At 36.3% G+C, this 19,152-nt stretch overlaps 2 protein-coding genes across 2 annotated transcripts; both read left to right on the top strand.

Moving 5' to 3' along the window:
• The first annotated feature begins 392 nt into the window (after nucleotides 1-392).
• Nucleotides 393-1,584, top strand: LOC116166074. The gene is made up of 3 exons (XM_031480904.1): nucleotides 393-705; nucleotides 815-950; nucleotides 1,139-1,584. Exons 1-3 carry the CDS (start codon nucleotides 486-488, stop codon nucleotides 1,305-1,307), a joined length of 525 nt encoding a protein of 174 aa, XP_031336764.1. The 5' UTR covers nucleotides 393-485; the 3' UTR covers nucleotides 1,308-1,584.
• Nucleotides 1,585-12,223: 10,639 nt separating this feature from the next.
• On the top strand, nucleotides 12,224-18,857 carry LOC116165283. Its single transcript, XM_031479577.1, has 3 exons — nucleotides 12,224-12,596; nucleotides 18,176-18,371; nucleotides 18,458-18,857. The coding sequence occupies exons 1-3, from the start codon at nucleotides 12,413-12,415 to the stop codon at nucleotides 18,582-18,584; spliced, it is 507 nt and encodes a 168-aa protein (XP_031335437.1). The 5' UTR covers nucleotides 12,224-12,412; the 3' UTR covers nucleotides 18,585-18,857.
• The last annotated feature ends 295 nt before the right edge of the window (nucleotides 18,858-19,152 follow it).

Below are 19,152 nucleotides of genomic sequence, written 5' to 3'. Positions count from 1 at the left end.
GAATAAATTTTTTTCATAAATCAATATTTTCCTCTTGTATACACCATCGCTTTCCACACTGTATATCGGGGTCGCAATATTGCGAAAATGTCGGAGAATTATATAACACTATGTTTGGTAAAATTAATGGGCGCTACATTGTAGCTGTATTGCACAGAAAAAATGTAACTTTCCCAGAAGGTCAAGGTAATTCGAAATTATACAGATTCACTTGTCAAACTTTCGTGTTTGAAATAATCCCCGATTATGAAATTTAGAAACATCCATTCCTTTTCTCCATTTGCGTAACATGTTCCCACCTTATGGTAAATGTGTTTTCTCTCTAACGTATATACGGAAAAAACTAAATACAGTCTGAACAATTTTGGATCTTTATAGCACTTTCACTATTGAAGGTGAGTGGAGCGGGGTTAAACAGAAATTGCAAGGTAAGCGAGAGACACTAGTCCAGTTACTGATGGATTTTAGTTAATGGACGTGAAATCATGATTTCTAGAAAAATTGCTCTGCGATTAATATTAGTTGCGTGCATAATTCTAATATTTACTAGTGACTATTCGTATTTTCTCCACCAATTATTGGGAGGTAATCGAGCGGCAGCTGGATCACCCCGAAAAGCAAAGCCCACGAATCCCGGATACGGTGACAATTCGGCCGAAATTGAAATCGACGCCGACATCGAAGATGACAAACTTAAAACTTTTGGTAAGTTTAAATATTTATACGAAAGCAAGGGTTTGGGATAATTCTGTTGTCCTTGACATGATCTACTTTTACAAATCGCTGAGTTTTTATCGGCAACCTTTAATTGCAGCGTCGCAAAAAACACGCGCCCAAATCATTACGACCATTAAGAATGCGTGTCTCCCGAAGTTAATATGTGAACTAAACGCATCATCCGAAAAGGACAAATTAACCGAATCCGAGAAATCTTTATTATCGCTCATAAGGTGAGGAAGCCCACAATAAAAATATTCATATAGAAAATGAAAGTAATAACGTGGAAGTGAATACATAACGTTAAAAGAAACTTTCACTTTACAATGCGTCGATTATAACATCGTTGTTGTGTTACAGTACACTATTATTAAATCCATCAGTTATGTGAAAGTGATTAACTTACGCTTTTTGATTGTAGAGATACTTCCCTGACGACAACAATGGAGCTTACAAAATATCATTTCGCCGCGCATATGGGACAACTAATCTCCGGAGTGGACGGGAATGGGTGCCACAATTTTTATCCTACGTGTCCCTTTCCAGGATTGCAAGTACTTCAAATGATGAAAAAAGTGAGAGTTCGGTAGTTATTTGAACGGGGCGATCAATTGATATATCGACGTGTTTCACGAACAAGTAGAAAGTTTATGAAGACGATAATATGTCATTTCTGGAAAAAGGCTTATTAGTCCAGATAATGATCTTTTACGTCGAGCCTCTCAAGGAGTGTGGTTTTCTTCTAGTCGTTTAGAAATGTTACAAGGAATTTCGAGAAATTAGGACGTTCGAGTTGCTTAATGTAGCTAAAGTTGTACATAAAATAAAAGCCTGGCATGAATAATATGAATAATAAAATTATTAAGATTTGCACAATTACGGACTCTACTTTCAGAGTTAACAACACTTTGTATAAATCATTATCATGCGAAGGATCTAAAAAATAGGGTCGTAAAAACAAGAGAATGAAGAGAATCATCACAATAATGTTAATAAGGCCCTTTTGCGCAACAAAGCGCTTGTTTATGTCACTAACGACGGGGTAAGTATACGCTATAAAGGCATTTACAAGTTACGACGTTCACGCTATAAAAGTAAAGCATATTCTTGACATAATTCATTATGTTATTTGTAAAGTACCCCGCCATTTGAACGTATGCATAAAATTTTAAGTACATTTCACTCTTGACGTGCTAACAGTAGTAATTTTTCTCAAAAGTTTATCTCTATACAATACGCCTTCCAATTTGTACAATAGTAATGTTGAATTGCTTCTGTCCCGTGAAAGACAGTCATGCCCCTGATTTTATGCCCTTACTAAACTTGATTTTCCAACAAAGCGCACAATGCAGGTATCTTGTTGATGAAAGATATGTTTACTGTTACGTATCAACCAAGTGCTATAAAAAAGTCTTTGTCGATCAAGCCCTCTTGAGCATCATAGACGTAACGATAAAGTAACTAGAAATTCACATCAAACATCATTTTGATGATGGCAATAGATATCATTACACATTTATAAGTTTCGACGCCTAAATTATAAAAATCAGTTGCTCCCACTTAAGTTGTGTGAAGTAGTAAATAAATTGTAAAAAGGCCCAATTAAACGATTATTGCTCATTTATTTCTAATAACAGCACATACTTCCCATTTATTCGGTGGAGTAATACCCCAATGTCCGTAAAACAGCAAAGATTTAAATATTGAATAATTCAGTGCCTAATAAGATTTTCTTTAAAATTTTGGAGTTGAGGGCTTCACCTACTAGGGTCCCATTTTGTGAATTTTTTATGTTATGAGAACGATCAACATTTACTGCACGGAAGCCCATTCTTAGATCTAGTAACGATCTTATTACACCGTTTTTCGAAAGAAAAAGTTATCAAAGTCCTCGTGTAATATCGAAGGGACTTCAGCGCATTTTTGTGTGGCGATCAGTATTCTATTAGCCACTTTTGACTCAACCCTCAATAAGATCTTGTCAAAGGCTACCACATTCCCTTTGACGATACTCACTTCCGACGTCCCGTTCACCCACAATTCGCGTTTGAAGATTTGACTCCACCATCAGTAAGATCGTGTCGCGGGCTACCACATTCCTTTGTTGGTACCCACTTCCGACGCCCCGTTTACCCCAAATTCGCGTTTGAAGTTTTCACTCCACCATCAGTTAGATTTTGTCGGAGGCTACCACATTTCCTTTTTCGGTGCATACTTATATTACACCCACATTTTGGTGGATTTCGCTAAAAACCTTCCACAAGATAGTACTTAATTTTTGAGGCACTTCTCATTGCTCGAGCTTCTATTGGCGACACGAGAGAGAGATAGCGATTCGAGATTTACGAAACGTTAAACTGCGTTACAAAATCCGCAACGGAATGTAAAAGGCGCCCGAAGATGACTACCTCTCGAAGACGCGCGCGCGCCTTGCAAAAGGTTGCTAATTTCGCCCCTAGGACAAAAAACAAAATTCCGCCACGCAGGAGTTGTGCGCGTCTACCACATCTTTCCGACGACACCAATTTGAAAAGAATCGAACCAAAACTGTAGTAGAAGATAGGAAAAAACTGAAAAACCTTTGCGTTAGTAAACTACGCTCGAGGATGACGCCCAGATGTCGCCAACCCCACATCATGTAGCCCTGTCCCTAAGGTTGACAAATTACACGGCCTTGTAGATACACGTACACCCGTTGCCTTTCTACAAGAGTTCTTCTACGCGCCCACATTTGCTGCCAGCCAGCCAGCCAGCCAGCCAAAGTGAGATTAAAACTGAAAAATCTCCAGGTTAGTATATCATAAATAAATAAATAAATAAATCACGCTGGGGGATGGCGCACAGTTGTCGCCGACCCCACATCTTGTAGCCCCGTCCCTAAAGTTGTTAACTACACGGCTCCGATAGGTACATGTACAGGGTGTCCCATTAATAATGGTCACAGGCCATATCTATGGAACCGTTAATTGCACAGCTTCGGGAAAAAAATTTTGTTAACAAAAGGGGCCAAGAGAAATCGCTGGAAATTATTTTCAAGTTTCTAACTTCGCCGCTAGGGGGCGTACGATTCATGGTTAAGTAGAAAAATGACTTTTTTTCTAAAATATACCTACTCAACAAATGTGCATAAAAAATACATGCATAGCAATCTTGTATCAATTTTGCATCATTTTGATGCGGCACATATTGCTCTAGCTCAGAAAATATGAGGGGTGGGGGAAGGGGAACATCTCTGTAAGGAATTCAATGTAACTTTGGATTAGGTTAACATATTTTCATATAATAGGTCTTGTTGGAAAGAGTTCTCTTCGTGGAATCAGATTTTATATGAATAGAGTCTTTTTAGTAAATGTGATGAGTGGTAGAGGGCTTTTTTATTGAAAATTTCAAATGAAACGATAGCATTATTATATGATATTATAAAGTAAAATGAAAAAGTAAGAATATCTGTGAAAACCGCATTTTGATATCTGTTTTCACCGCATTTTGATATCTGTTTTCTAAGCCACTTTTCTTTCGCGTGATGAGGACTTGCCTTGTCTTCGTTGACCAGGTTCGGTACGCTTTCGATTCGTTGACGTATCCGAGGAAAACTCCTTTTGCGCCCCCGGGTTCGAGCTTTCCCTTTCCGGACTCTCTCTTAACATAGAACATAGGGCAGCCAAAGACTATAAAACAAGATTATATTAGGAGTCTTTCCCGTCCACATTTCGTGCGGCGTGTAGCCCCTCAAACTTGCCGTAGGCGGGCGATTTCTGACGTAGTTCGCCGTGTTCACAGCTGCCCAAAATTTGCCCGGCAGATTAGCCTCCATTATCATACATCTGGAGGAATAGTTTGATTTTTTCTTTCAGACGTTCTGCTCCTGGTTGTACGGCGTTGTCAGTCTGCGCGAGATGCCCTCAAGTAACCATCAAAATCATGGCTGGCATACTCTCCTCCTTTATTCCTGTTATGGCACTCGGAAGCCTTGTGGCCTACTTCACCGCATTTAAAGCATCGCAGCACCGGAGCGTCGTCCGCCGTCTTCATTCGTCATCATAGCGTCGGATGCATTATACAGCGGCGCACGTTGCTTCGGCTTGCTCTCGTCGAGTATGAAGTTAACAACACTCCACATTAAACCATGAGTTCTTGAATTGTTCATATACAGTATGTACCGAGATGAGATTTACTATACCTACCTGCTACCTATAATCGATCATTTTTTAATTTTTCGAGAAAACGTCAGTCTTTGTTTATTCCAAAACTCTAAATCCACACATTTTGAGTGTTTTCAAATAAGTTGTGTTTGGTAATATCAACATTACAACTTGTAACGGAGCCAATTAATTTTTTATTGATGCATGATTGTGGATGTTATACATTTTTCGATAATCACGATTTACCTAATCTTTCTTTGTTAAAATTTTGATGTTGCAAAACAGGTTTTTTTTCAATTTATTCAAAAACCCCGCATTAAAAAAATGGCTCATTAAACTTGTGGAACAAGCGCAATTGCCCTTGTTCGAATAATAAAAAAAGAAAATAGTGTAACTTTATTGCATTTTCCATGCCTATACCAGTATCTCCCGAAAAGCTATAGGGACGCAAGCAAGAAGCAAGCATTTTTATGGTCCGGCTTTGTAGCTCAGTGGTAGAGCGTTGGGCTACAAAACCGGGGTCGGATGTTCGAACCTGGGCTGAGGTAACAATTTTTCATCTATGGCAGAGATGGGAATTTCCTTAGAGCAGTTTCGAGCATTCTGCCGGGTACTCCGAATTAGGTTCTGATGCCAGCAGTTTTTCTAACTCGTAAGGTAAATACCGGAGTAGTATAGAACAACTTAAGACCTTCTGCAAGGGCACCTCTAGAAAGCCAAACGCGGGCCCATCTGTTAAGGGCACAAGAGGGACAATAAATAAATAAATAAAATGGTTAAAACATTGTTAACATCTGGAAGGAATTCATAAATAGGAAAGTTGACACTGCGCATGTGGAGTTTCAACTTCGGCGCTATGTTTGCTTTTACTAGAAGCTTCCGAGGTTAAAATTTCAAAGAAAATATCCATAAATAAGAAAGGTGGTATTTACGAGTCAGCGCATGCGCGGATTTGATTTTCAATAATTATACGTATGTTTAACCTTTGTTTTTATTAGAAGAGTATGTAAGTTGTTGCAGTCTGCGCACATAATATGCGATATGTTTGTCTTTACTAGAAGCATCGGTGTATATTTGCACATACGCACATTATTCGTGAAACGATCTACAAGTTAAACATTGTTTGGTGAAGTCTTGTTCGGGAAGTTACGGTATAAAGGAAAAAAATCTGAAAATCAGACAAATCTACTCGATTCATGCCGACTCCGCGAGTCTGTGTCTTACGCCAACTAACTACGGTAATGCAGGCTAGGCTTCGACGTACCGAATTATCTACTTGCATTTCAATCATCTTTAATTTGGGTTTTACTTTTATTTATTTATTTTTTTTTAATTTTATTTTATTATACCTGCATCATAATTTCCGTTTTAAACACTCAAATGCGGGCGAAAAAAGGCCCTTAAAACACACGTGCGTTAAAGTTGATTTAAAGTAATGATACTTCAAGTATGACTTTTGAAACTGTCATCTGGGTAAAATAAAAAATCCTCTTAGGTTGCTTTCTGTAAATGCAGATGCAGAACATTTCTTTGGCTTGTACGTAATCCTTTGGTTGAAGCTTTCACAAACGCGCGTAATTTAGGGTATGCTTCCAAATCTGTTCCACCTTTTAATCGCAGCATTGTTTGAAGTTTTGAATGAATGCACCAAAAGATTATCGATGAATTTAATTAAGACTTTATTCGTAAGTAACTTCCTATCCATCGATGGAAACACTTTTCATATTCTTTATAATAGGCTTTGCTAGATTTGAATTTTACACCTATACCAACATTTGTTTAGATTTTACAACAAGCGATTTAATGGACGGTGTATTATTTTTTTCAACGGAAATCGTTTTATTCATTAAGACGATGATTTTTATAAGCAAACGTCAAGTGACATTTCCATGGTAATCGTGAAATTACGAAACACCCAGCCCACATAATTAATAACGTCAATATGATTTCATTATATTTCCTATTTTTAAATTATACTGCAGGTATAATAAAAAATACGATAAGATACACGTGTTTAATTGGTCTTTAAAGCACTTGCAACGTTAAAGGCACTCAGCTTCGCGTCGTGCCATTAAACTCGTCGCGCGTACTTTAAAGACTTGATTATACACTTGTATCTTAATATACTATTTTGCCTTTATTTTTGAGTGGGCGGAGTTTCAGCCAAGGCTGCGCTACCAACCCAACCCACTATACATTTACAAATATCCATGCCCGAACCCGGATTCGAACCAGGGACCCTTAGTACCACAGTTCAGGTTTAACTGAACTGCACCACACAGGCCGGCTTCTTTAATTGCTGTTTAATGCTATAAACATAATCTACTACAACTCAAAATTTTAACAATCCAAGGTTTTTTGCAAGACAAATGATGTTCCCGAGTCATATTGTGGTTAGTATCAGTTAAATTGAGCTAATGAAGTACTTTAAACAGTTTGAACTGTTTATGTTCTTTAATCTGTCCTACTATTTACACAAAAACATAAAAGAATACACAAAACCCTAATTTTTAAGTTTTAACTACAAAAGCGAAAAGTTACATACGTTATGAACTGAAAGAGCTATTATTCTTTAATAGGAGGGGCGTGTCAGCACGTCTTCGTAAGTTTATTAAGTAATTATACGTATGTCCTGTCTATAGCAAACATGTAAAAATACTCCCCACGTGGTTAATGATGATGATGCAAACTTGGTTATATTGTGTTGCACTGGGGTAAGTGTGAGCATAATATAGGAGAATGTTAAAAATTTATGGAAGCGAATACGCCAATAATGTCTCGGTAACACTACAAAATTATAGGTTCTTTATCGAAATTACGTACTCATATTTCTGTAACGTCATTCGACGTTTTAAGAGTGAAGAAATTAAAGGTGATTAGGTATAGCGAGTACGTAAAACCATAAATATTAGTAGTAACCATTAAATTTTGAAACGTCTTTATCGTAAGGATTTTTATGTATGAATATAAAACATTAATGATACGATACTAGTTATTTATTCTCTTTAAATGCTAACAAACGGCCTTGTCGTAAATAATCGGCTTAAGTAAACTCTAATATAAAAAACGAAATTAGTTTGCCAGGTCATAAAATGCGTAGGCACCTATCCTTGAAAAGGGGGTGAAAATCAATACGATAAAGAAGTAAAACAAATCATTAGAAATTGGGCACTCAAACATGGCAGTTTTGGTAATTTAGTAATTGGATTAGCCTAAAATAACTGTTCACAGGTCTGTGAAGTATTTTCACGCGATGGACATTTCACTGAACGACTCAAAAGCTACCAAAAATTCTCGATTTACGTTTTTCTTTGCTGTTTAAAACATTCTTCCCTTTCCGTTCCACTTACAACTGCGTCTTCAAATCAATTAAACACCTGGCGGCGATAACAAATGTCTCATCGCAACGATCGGAAATAACATGAGATAAACTTTTTCAAAAGAACACGCGATTATTTCTGGGTTCCTCTTTCTAATTGAACAATAAAATAAAATCAAAATACTACGCAATTGTTTAAACAAAATTAAGCAACAGATGATTCGTAAACACATACAGGGTGACCCATTACTATTATAGATGCCGAAGGCGGAATAAAACGCCAGCATGACGTAGTTGATACAATAATATAAATACCTCGTTAAACCAGCAACTGCTTTGCTTGCACATTTTTTAAATTTAAAAAAATACGCTAAAAATGCAGGTCCGCATTAAACACTAAAGTTGATGATGGGCCAAGAAAACGAAACTATGCCGGTTTGGCGTAGGAAAAAAGTCGCAATGAGTCATTTGTTTGCTCTCTTCAAATAAACTCACACAAAAATTAAAGCACTTCGGTTATTTTCCGAAAAGTATTCGGAATTCCTTCACTTTCTTAGCAGCGCTAGGTTTTGCTCCAAAATAAATTTTTCCTCTGTTTAACCGACTTCTTTTACAGGTTCCGAGTTCCCAATCGCCACCCTCAAATAAATTTGGGGCACCCTGTACCTTTCATTTTAAGGATATATTTAAGTATTCTTATAACGGAGTAAGCAATTGCAAATACGATAGGTTTTTTATTTACTTATCTTGGGGTATGCAAGATGCTAATTGGAACTTGATTCATAACTTTTCAGCAGATAAACCAATGCCTACGTTATTAAATTTTTTTGTATACAGAGTGTTTCTTAATAACATGCTAATATTTAAGGGTATCTTTTGAGATACAGCATTGAATAAGTAATCATACTTATTCAATGGATACAGGGTGTTAAAGTTTTAAGAAAAAATCAATTTGTTATTGTCATTTTCACAACACTTTAAATATTTTTACGAAATTTGGCAAACGACAACTGTCAAAAGTGTTTATGTTTGCAAAACAACACAAAATCTAGATCGTTTTTAACAGCGTACAAATGAATCTAATTTTTTAAGCGAAAACGGCGAGTCGTGCGAAAAAAGTCAAGAAATCAAATTTTTTCTAAATTGTATGAAGAATTCAAGCATAATTTTATTTTAAAAGAAAGCAGTGGCGTACTACTTTTTCCTTCAATAAAACCTATAGTCTAAGTCCAGTACGGATACAAGTGTATGCTCCTTTCGTATAAACGCCGTATACCAAATTTTATAAAAATATTTAAATTGGTATGCAGATGACAATAAAAAAATGAGTATTTTCTTAACACCCTGTATCTCAAATATTAAGACTTTTGGACGTACGCTCATAGAAAGCTTTTTCCTTAAAATGGACCAAAAATCACCCCCTTAAATATTAGCATGTTATTAAACCCTGTATATCGTGTTCTTTTATTGAGTTTGATCCAAGTCAAGCGGGCGCCCACGAGGTAGAGGTACGACAGTTTCAATATGGGACTACGTAAATTAGTCGCACGGTTAGCGTAAAAAATATAAGTAAAAGTGTCGAACATATAGTACAGGAATTCTTATCACGCATCAAATAATACACTACAAACCAAACGTACGTCGACATCAGAAGGGCTGAAGCACTTTTCAGATCAATCTCCTCGAATCTGCGCGAGACGTAAGGAGATTCACCTAGGATATTGCATTGCATGGTAGCTTCTCACTTAGTAATTTTTGCTGTGCACAAAAAAACATTTTCTGACTGCCTATAGTTTATTAAGCGGCAGAGCAAAGCGATGCAAGCTTTATAGGGGAATCGATGGTGTCCGTATGTCCGTGAACACGATAACTGTCAAACTCTTGGACAAATTCGGTTCAAACTTTGCACAGTTAACCTATATGCCCCATGTAATAAGCCTATTGAAAATGGATCAAATCCAATGACCTCACGCTTCTCTGTCCCGCTATAAATTTCCTCTCGAGTTAAAATATATTATTGTGCAAACTACGTGACCTAGACGTTATTTTCGTGTCAGCGCCTTCAATAAGGTTGGGCCACCCGGTATGTGGCATAATTTCAATTTTTAAGTGCACATCTGGTGGTTTTTTTTTTTTTTTTTTTTTTAAAGGTGCAGCTCATCAACTACTGGGTTATTAGTGCTACACCCTCCTTTGATCGTTAATCGCAAAACGAGTGTACTACTTCGGAATTATTGTAAGAAGAAATAAGGTAAGAACAAGTTATACATATATTCACGTCTTCGGGTCTGTGAAGACGACTTACTTGAACACACACAAGATAAGACCTCGGATAGAAGGAAAACAGGTAGTAACAAAAGGTAAGAAACAGAGGAAAAAACCTAGGAAAGAAATACATGTACTATTTCAGTTTTGAAAAACCACAAATAAACGACGTTCATCAGAATTCTTTGTCCAATCTAGTAATCCTAGCGAACAGGAGGATAGTTTTCTGGTTATTTGGAGACAGTGCTTCTTCCAGTGTGAGTGGCACCCGTAACGCTCTTCTTACATTCTGGTACCTCGTGCATTCTAACAATAAATGGGAAACGGTGATTTCAGTGTCGCATAGGTCACAGATATCTGGTGCGGCTTTTTGGAACAGGTGGGAGTGAGTGACTCTAGAGTGGCCAATTCGCGCTCTGGTAAGAAAAATCTCCTCTCGTCTTGTTCCGATAGCAGGCCATGGATCGACCTTTGCTTTTACGCGTCGGAGTTTGTTGTTATTTTGTTGATCCCATACTCTTTGGAATCTCTCCCACATGGAACTTCGAACTTTTATTTTGATATCCTCGGCTAGGATCATGTTGTGGGACTCTCCAGAAGTTGTCGCGTCCCTAGCGACAGAGTCAGCGCTTTCATTTCCCTCTATACCTATATGGGAAGGAACCCATATAAATGTGACTTTGCGGTGACTCTTAGATAATTCTTGTTGGATTTCCGAGCTAAGTAGATTTCTTGGGTTAAACTGTTTTATACTCATAATTGCACTAATGGAATCTGTGTGAATGAGACTATCTTTATTGTTATTACCCTCATTAATGTGCTTAAGAGCCTGCCATATAGCGAACTGTTCGGCTGTATGAATACTACACATCCTTGGTAGGGAAAAACCGAGGTGAATTTCATTGGCGACAACTGCAGCCCCCACCTTTCCGTCGTCCGTTTTGATGCATCAGTGTAGATGTGGTGCTTCCTTAAATATCGGGGACAACGAGAAGACGGTACTTTTTCTTTCACGATGGTCTTAGAGCCTTTACGCGAAATTTTCATTCTCCCGGTCAGTGTTTATGTAAAAGCATAATTCATGGATATTAACATATCAAAAGTGCGCAGAAAAAGTTAAGCAATCTTAATAAAAAGATGTAAGGTATTACATCGGCAAGTGTAAAATTGTTTGTTCCAGATTATTATGAAAAAGCTGTAACTAATGTAAGATTTTTTTGTTTTAAATGTCGACCGCTTGCTGCGGTGTAATATGTCCAATTAGGCTTTGTAAACCTTTTTTTCTTGCCTTGATGTGTTTCGGAATAAATTTTTGTCATTGTTAATCAATTGTGTGTTTAGTCGAACCCAAAGTATGGCCCAGATAGAGTTTTCAAGTCAAATTTTCGTGCCCAAGAATTATTCTTTGGAATTTTCGGAAGTTGATCGGGAGCTGTACGTCTACGAGGAAAATAACATTGAAAACCTTTAATCCTATAGATACGTTGAAATGGTAAAATCCATTGGAGCAAAATCCAAAGATTCGAAATTCATAAAATGAAAACTGAACGATACTTATCCCAAGAGCAGAGAAAGTTGAAGCGTAACATCAAAACATTTCATTCTATTGTTTATTTTTGGTCAGTGAAGTGATTCGTAGAAATTAGTTCCTCCTCGGTAATGCAGTTTACCGACTAGAATAAATTAGAACGGTGGGTTAAAACGCATCAATAGGATGGGATGGCCATCAAATATGTGCGAAGAAATTAGTACCAAGGAGGACCTCATTTAAGTGGCTGTTATCTTTTTAGCGGCAAGGCTTAATTTCGTATTGTACACGAACGCTCTTGTGGATAGAATGTTAACAAAATGCGAGGCTTACCTCTGACGTATGGGAGTGGTAGATACTTGACCGTAGGTTTACTTTCACCGATAACAATTAAGCGGCTTACAACAGTCATCTTTTCACTTATAAACTGTCTGGTGTACAATGAAGGTGCGTCGTGTTTTTGGGGTGTTTGTATCAATCCTCCTATGCTCATGTATGATAAATGAGGCGTCGTCACAAGAACCTACTTTTGAGTTACCAGTCGAGCTTATTGGATTTCCAGCCGTCGTGTTATTCGTGCGTTTATCAAATTTCGCAAAAAAGTTAGCATACACTCTGAATCCAAGTAAGTTAATAACTAATTTCACCATCAATATTATAGTAACTTCCGATTTATCTTAGAACTCATACTGTTCCCTGGTTAGAAAGTTACATGGTCACGAGCTAATCCGTATTCATGTCAGCATCCTTTTTTTTTCACATAACAAAACAATTGCCTGCTTCACATTTGGAAATAAATCCAAAAATATTTGCAAACAATGCCTCGTTGAAATTACAACTTGCTAATTACAGCTTCTTATTTGTGCAGTATCCCTTTCATTTTCTCACTTTCATTTTATTTAAATACGAAGACACCTCCAATTTTGCGATGAGTACGTAACCAAAATATTTGGAATTTCAGATTAAGATAATTACGTATTAATGAACGTAATGCCAATTACATATTTCATGATAAAGTAAGGTGAAATTCAATCATTATAATAACGTTTCTGTAACTTTCAAATATATGGCAGTCTTGTCAGGTGTTTTTTTCGCAACGTTTTTGTTGTATACCAATTGCTTTATTACCTTGACTCACATTGACATAATATTATTTAATTTAAAGGTTCCTGAAGTGGAAAAACGACAATGAATGTCGTACAGCGTGACCGGTTAGCATGCTTATAATATACTTACATACTGCATACCTATTATTGCATTCCGATTCAACGCTAATTAAATTGCAAGGGGAAGTTGTACCGGAACCTCGTTACATCTTGAACATTGAAGTGAGTTTTTTTCCAAAATTTCTGGAAATTGCTTGTATGAAATAATCACAATTTTGGGGTAACGTTCTCCAAAATTTCCGTTATCATACTTTCGTGCTAAAAGGTGTTCCAAATGGTGCGATTTCTACTGCAATCAAAGGATATTTACATTAATTGTGTGTACGTTGCGTGTGGAATTTTAATTTGCGGAATACGTTAGTTAAGGTTTTTGTCCATTTTTAACGTAATTAATGATGGAATTCAAAATTTAACGGTCAGAAGAATCGATACGCAAGACTTCTTGATTTGGTCAGTTTTTCTAAAATAACATTCCGTAAAAAACGCGGAGGATATTTTTAGCAAATTTCCTACGAAATACTGAGACGAGACGCATTTTTCTTTTCATAACGGAAGACCTCACGAATGGATACGTTTAAATTTTTTATTGGCATTATGGATTGCCTACCCCCCTTAGCACCTACATGTTTCTAGTCCGGGCGCTGGTGGCACGTGAGTATTTTTTCGGGGTGATTTGAGATATCCGATCGTTTTCCGATCGAACACGTGAAAAGACTCAATTTTTCAACTTAAATTGTTAATGACAAAAAACTGACCAGGAATTCGCCTGGATACCCTCCAAATTTGGATTCAGCGACCTGGACCTGGACAGCGTTTTTGCCTCTATCCATGTTTTTCCTCTTGTTTCCAAGATTTCTTCCACTTGTTTGTTCCACGTTGTCTTTGGTCTTCTCCTTCCTCCTTTACCCTGGCCTGTGGTTTCCCATATACGTCTGACTGGGATGTTATCGCCCATCCAGTTTAAGTGGCCAAACCATCGCTGTGTTTCTATTGTTTGGATGATGTTTCCACTCGTAATTCCTCCTTGATCGTGTCATTTTCCTAATTCGTAAGGTGGAGTAGTATAGAACAACTTAAGACCTTCTGCAGAGGCACTTCTAAAAAGCATTATGCGGGTCACTCGGTAATTGGGCGCAAGCCTGTTGAGGCCCCGAACAAGAGAGGGATAGTAAATAAATAAGTAAATAAATTAAATAAATTTGTTATTCTGTTATATCTTGTTATGTATTTTATTCTTCTTAGAAACTTCATCTCCATTGCTTGAACTTTACTTTTTAATGCATGTTATCTGTCTGTTGTATTCAATAATCCATAGTTCTTTGTATTATCTGTTTGATAGCTGAATATGTGGTCTTGTATACTTCTGTGTTCTCTAATGCTGCTTTGTGCATTGTGTAGCTGGTGTTCTGTTTGTTGCTTCAGTTTAGCGATGTTACTTAAGATAGTTATGCCTCTATCGGGATTATCACTCCTATTCGCCAGTCTTCTGGCACTTCTACCTTTTGCCAAACTTTATTCAAACATTTCTATTCCGCTTTTTTCCTATCATTTCCGGTGTTATCTTGTCATGTCCTGCTGATTTCCCTTTTTTAGCGTTTTTACTTTCGGTATAACCTCTTCCATCTATCTCATTTCTTGAATCTTTATTTGTAGTGTCGGAATGTCTGTTATTGCTGAGCAGTTCTTGAAGGTACTCCCTTCATCTTTTTATTACTTTTCCTTCCTCTGTTATTTTCTTGTTTTTGCCTTTTAAGTGCATAGGTTTATCTCTAGGTTTCTTCAGGCTTTTTTTCACAATCGTTAATAACTAAATAAATGAATGAATTCTCGAATTTGGAATTATGTTTTTGAAAAACCACTTGGCATTGAAAATAGTATCTAGTTACAGCGGGGAGTAGTTATTACTTCAAAGGAAAAATTTTTTCTTGGATAGAATGAGGTCTATTTGGGTGGCATTTACTTCGAGGCTTTACGTACACCCAGTTTAACGAACTTTGTTACTGTTTAGTATAATTGGAGAAAATCCTCAGTAAGCACATGCACAAAAAATTGATTTCAAAGACGTCTCTCACAATGAGACCGATTGAACGTTTATTGTATCGTTTTAGTTATAATTTCGTTGATTAAATCTCGTATTTACTGCGTCAATACTTCTTTAACACTTATGATGGGGTTCTCTCAGCACGTTTACGTCCGTATTCGAAGGACGTGTTTATTTATTTACGTTTTCAACTCTGCAGGTAAGAATTTTAAGTTTCCTGTTCGGTTTATAACTCGATGGAAAGTTTGCGTATTTTACTTGAAAGTAACGTTCGGAACTACACAACTAACTCGTTTTTCTTTTACCGAAAAATCTAAATTCCCTTTCTTAACCGAAGTGACTTGCGATCTCTCTTCGCTAGCTGAGAGATTTCATCTGTATAATTTTTCAACTCTAAATGATCTCTTTAATTACTAAGTAAATCTTGCACACCCCCAAATGGAAATATATCTTCAAAATGGAGGTATCTAAATTTTCTATTGGTTAATATCTTTTGTACCACCAATCCCGAGCGGTTTTAAGGTGGTTAATCATCCAAAAAATTCAAGTTAAGCATTTATTTGGTTAGTGGTTTTATCTCATGCTTTTTGAAAAATGAAATCTTATATTGCTTCTGAAAAGGATGTAATTTGAGCTATACCCGAGACTTTAAGACGCTAAAACCTAAAAATGTCCTTTTCGAGAATGCGCTGGCGTTCATTTATTTTAAAAAAATAATTTTAACAAACTCTTAGTAATTTTCACCTTTCTGATGGTGCTAAAATAAAATTGTTATGTTTTTTGGGTTTCGAGCAAATCACGCCAATTTTATTATGGACGCCATATTGGATTTTTACGTCATTCGATCGAGAAAAAATCTACAAAACCATTTAAACACTTAGCATTTTATTTGGGAATAAACTTTGAATTTTTGCCTTGAACTTTACAATGTATTTATTATAGCAATAATTTCATAGCTGGCTTGAAATTATTTAGTTTTTCGTTTATTATCTCGCATACGGCCATGAAGGTATTGCCATAAGAAATGCATTGTAAACTTCAAGGAAAAAGTTCAAGGTTGATTCCCAATTGAAATTCGAAGTGGTTTTGTAATTGTTTTCACTATCGACTATCGAGTGACATAAGAATCCAATGTGGCGTTCATAAGAAATAAGATTTACTCGAAACACAAATCATCAGAAAGCTGAGAAAAAATCACTAAGGGCTGTTTTAAAATTATTTTTTGCAGGGGCACCTTTAAAAATGATTATGTGGGTCACTCTGTAAAATATATTTGAAAATAAATGAGCGCCAACGCATTCTCGAAAATGACGTTTTTGTTTTTTTTTGCCATAACTTCGATATTTATAGAGCTACAAAAACGTTGAAAGGTAAAATTAATCAAAATAAAATTCTGCATAACTATGACCATTTAAGCGACTTTGTATCTCTTACGGTTTACCAGATCTCTACAGGGAAGATGAAAAAATGCTCACTCTGTATGGTCAAGAATAAATTTAACAAAAGTACAAAATGCTTGAGCCAGGTTTTATTTATTTATTATCCCTCTCTTGTCCTGGACCAAACGGCGACGTTTACACCTTCAATCTACAAGAAATGGGTGATAATTTTTGAAAATTCGCCATTCATTTTTAGGATTCTGGCCTAGTATTATTCTCTATCGTTTCATTGTATCTGAAATAAAATCGATCGTCGCACCTCTTATGGTTTCTTAACTTTCTAGAACAAAAGATATTGAGGGAGATAACCTCTTAGATCGAGAGCATGAAGATTATAAGTGATATACATCAAAATTTCCCTCTCCACGATCCTCAGAGCAGAGTTTTTCTAACTCTGGTGCAACCTTGTTTTTATAGTGAAATGAATTTCTTCGATTCAGCCGAGGCGGGAATCAAGGAATGAAAGATTTGTCCACGAGTATTGCAAAAGTATCAGGGCCGGATAAACCATAAGGCGAAATGGGCAATCGCCAGGAGCGGAAAGCGAATGGGGGCCAATTTTTCCTAATTATCAAACAAAATGTAAATGAGAATCGTACAACTTTACAGTTGGCGTGACGACTCCTCAGGAGACGAAACTCAACTAAATGGAAAGGAAAGTAAGAGAATAAACGTTTTTTATGCTATAATACACGCTTTATGTGCGGACCTAAGAAAAAAGAAATCTAGAGTTGTTCGGATTTATGGAAAGATTAATAGTATTGCCCGACGAAGAAATAAAAAACCAAGCAGTGAATCTAACAAAATGATTTCGATCAATACCTCCCTGATGAGTGCGTACAATTTAAATATTTTATTATTAGTGACCATGAGTTTCAGGGAAAATCAAAGTTAGATTTAAAACAGGTATTTAAAAATGTCGGAAAAACTAACCTGTACTTTTCCCAACACGAACATCGCTTTACGAATATACCTTTGTCTTCTAGCAACAAATGCGGCAGGTGAATGGTCGTTCTCTACCCTCAAAAGAAAAAAATTATTTGAGAAATTGTTTGAAAAATGATAAAACGAGCGACTTAGCATTACTAAATATTTTTACAGATATTTTTAATTCTTTGGACGAATATTCTATTATAAACAGATTTATTGCTTTAAATATTAGAAAAAAAATTTAAAACGTTCAGGAAATTTAATGTGGTTTTATGTTTGTCTATGTTGTTTGTTTATCTTTTGCCAAAATAAGATTTTATTTTCTGATAAAATGTCATTTTCGGTTAGTTTAAAAAAAATTTAAATGTTTCTTAAACTTGACGGAGATAATTATATCCATCCAACGTACATTTTTTGAAGGGGGACGGGGTGGGGGGCGAGAGAATTTTATTTGCCCAGGGCGAAAAATGTCTTAATATAATCTGTATTACACAAAAGAAACTTTCCTTTCCCACCTGTGAAGTATTTAGCAATAGGATGAAACGAACACCTATGCTTTATAATCAAAGAGATATAATCGTAATACTGTAATAGTACTGCAAAAGGGCTAAGTTTGTTTTAATTTCAGAAACATACGTATCAAGAACTCGGCGATCGATCGAAAGCGACGACATGATTGATATCGAAGAAGCGGAGAAACGTTTAATTTTCGAACTCGGCGAGAAAGTGTGTATTTACCCTAAGGTTTGTTTATACCACGCTCTGAAAGCCAGCCAAACCCAAGTAAAGGATAATGTCAGTGTAGATTGGAGCGATATATTCAGGTAAACAAACAAAAAAAGTAATTTAGATAGTAAATGTTTGTATTTACATGAAGGTTAGAAAATTGCTAACGTAATTTAACTTTCAGCCAATATAAAACGTCGAAAGAAAAGCACAAGGAGTATTATCTTTTGAGTATATTTCTGGGAGATATTGTCGCGTCGCCACGATTTTGTAATCAATTAGTTAAAAGGGGGCGTGCGTGTAAGGAATAGCTTTATTGTGTTTGCTTTTTCTGAACGTATATAATAAGCGTTATTACCAACGTACGCATCAAATATACGCTTAAATGTAAATGTTATATTTGTACAGTCATTAATGTGCAATAAACGCGGTATTGCACAGAGTTGGATGTAATATAAAGCGTAATCATTTTATCATTTTGTTAGGAATTGCGGAAATAGCAGTGTTTGTCGTTATCCTTTTTTTTTATGATCAAATAATTCCATTGTGATTATTGTATTTATTATATTGAAATAATTGGAAAAGATTGGAGTTTTTATATAAGTTTTCCCCGACAAGGCCGATTGGAGAACGGATAAATCAGTGTACCCGCCTCCAGGGTTCCCTTCTTTGCTCACATTGTATGATCCTCCACTAATATCCCCTTATTATGTCACTAACATAAATTATAATTTCAAGTGCTGTTTCAGGGACTCTAAACTTATGAAGAAAATTGTGGGAAGAACCCCATCATTTAAGATGATGAAACCGTGTATCATTCCAGATACTGGAATCTGATGTCTGCATGTCATTGAATGTAAAAAAGGAAGCTAAACGAAA

Source organism: Photinus pyralis, unplaced genomic scaffold (assembly GCF_008802855.1).
Source record: "Photinus pyralis isolate 1611_PpyrPB1 unplaced genomic scaffold, Ppyr1.3 Ppyr1.4_LG3a, whole genome shotgun sequence".
Taxonomy (NCBI): domain Eukaryota; kingdom Metazoa; phylum Arthropoda; class Insecta; order Coleoptera; family Lampyridae; genus Photinus; species Photinus pyralis.
The sequence above is the reverse complement of the archived record's forward strand: the minus strand, read 5'-3'. Positions and strand labels throughout refer to the sequence as shown.

Excerpts from the sequence above, each read along its gene's own strand:
- LOC116166074 (XM_031480904.1), top strand. The coding sequence starts at position 486 with ATGATTTCTAGAAAAATTGCTCTGCGATTAATATTAGTTGCGTGCATA. Across the intron at positions 706-814 it reads TGACAAACTTAAAACTTTTG|CGTCGCAAAAAACACGCGCC; the intron begins GTAAGTTTAAAT and ends CTTTAATTGCAG. Across the intron at positions 951-1,138 it reads TCTTTATTATCGCTCATAAG|AGATACTTCCCTGACGACAA; the intron begins GTGAGGAAGCCC and ends TTTTGATTGTAG.
- LOC116165283 (XM_031479577.1), top strand. The coding sequence starts at position 12,413 with ATGAAGGTGCGTCGTGTTTTTGGGGTGTTTGTATCAATCCTCCTATGC. Across the intron at positions 12,597-18,175 it reads AGCATACACTCTGAATCCAA|AAACATACGTATCAAGAACT; the intron begins GTAAGTTAATAA and ends TTTTAATTTCAG. Across the intron at positions 18,372-18,457 it reads GATTGGAGCGATATATTCAG|CCAATATAAAACGTCGAAAG; the intron begins GTAAACAAACAA and ends TTTAACTTTCAG.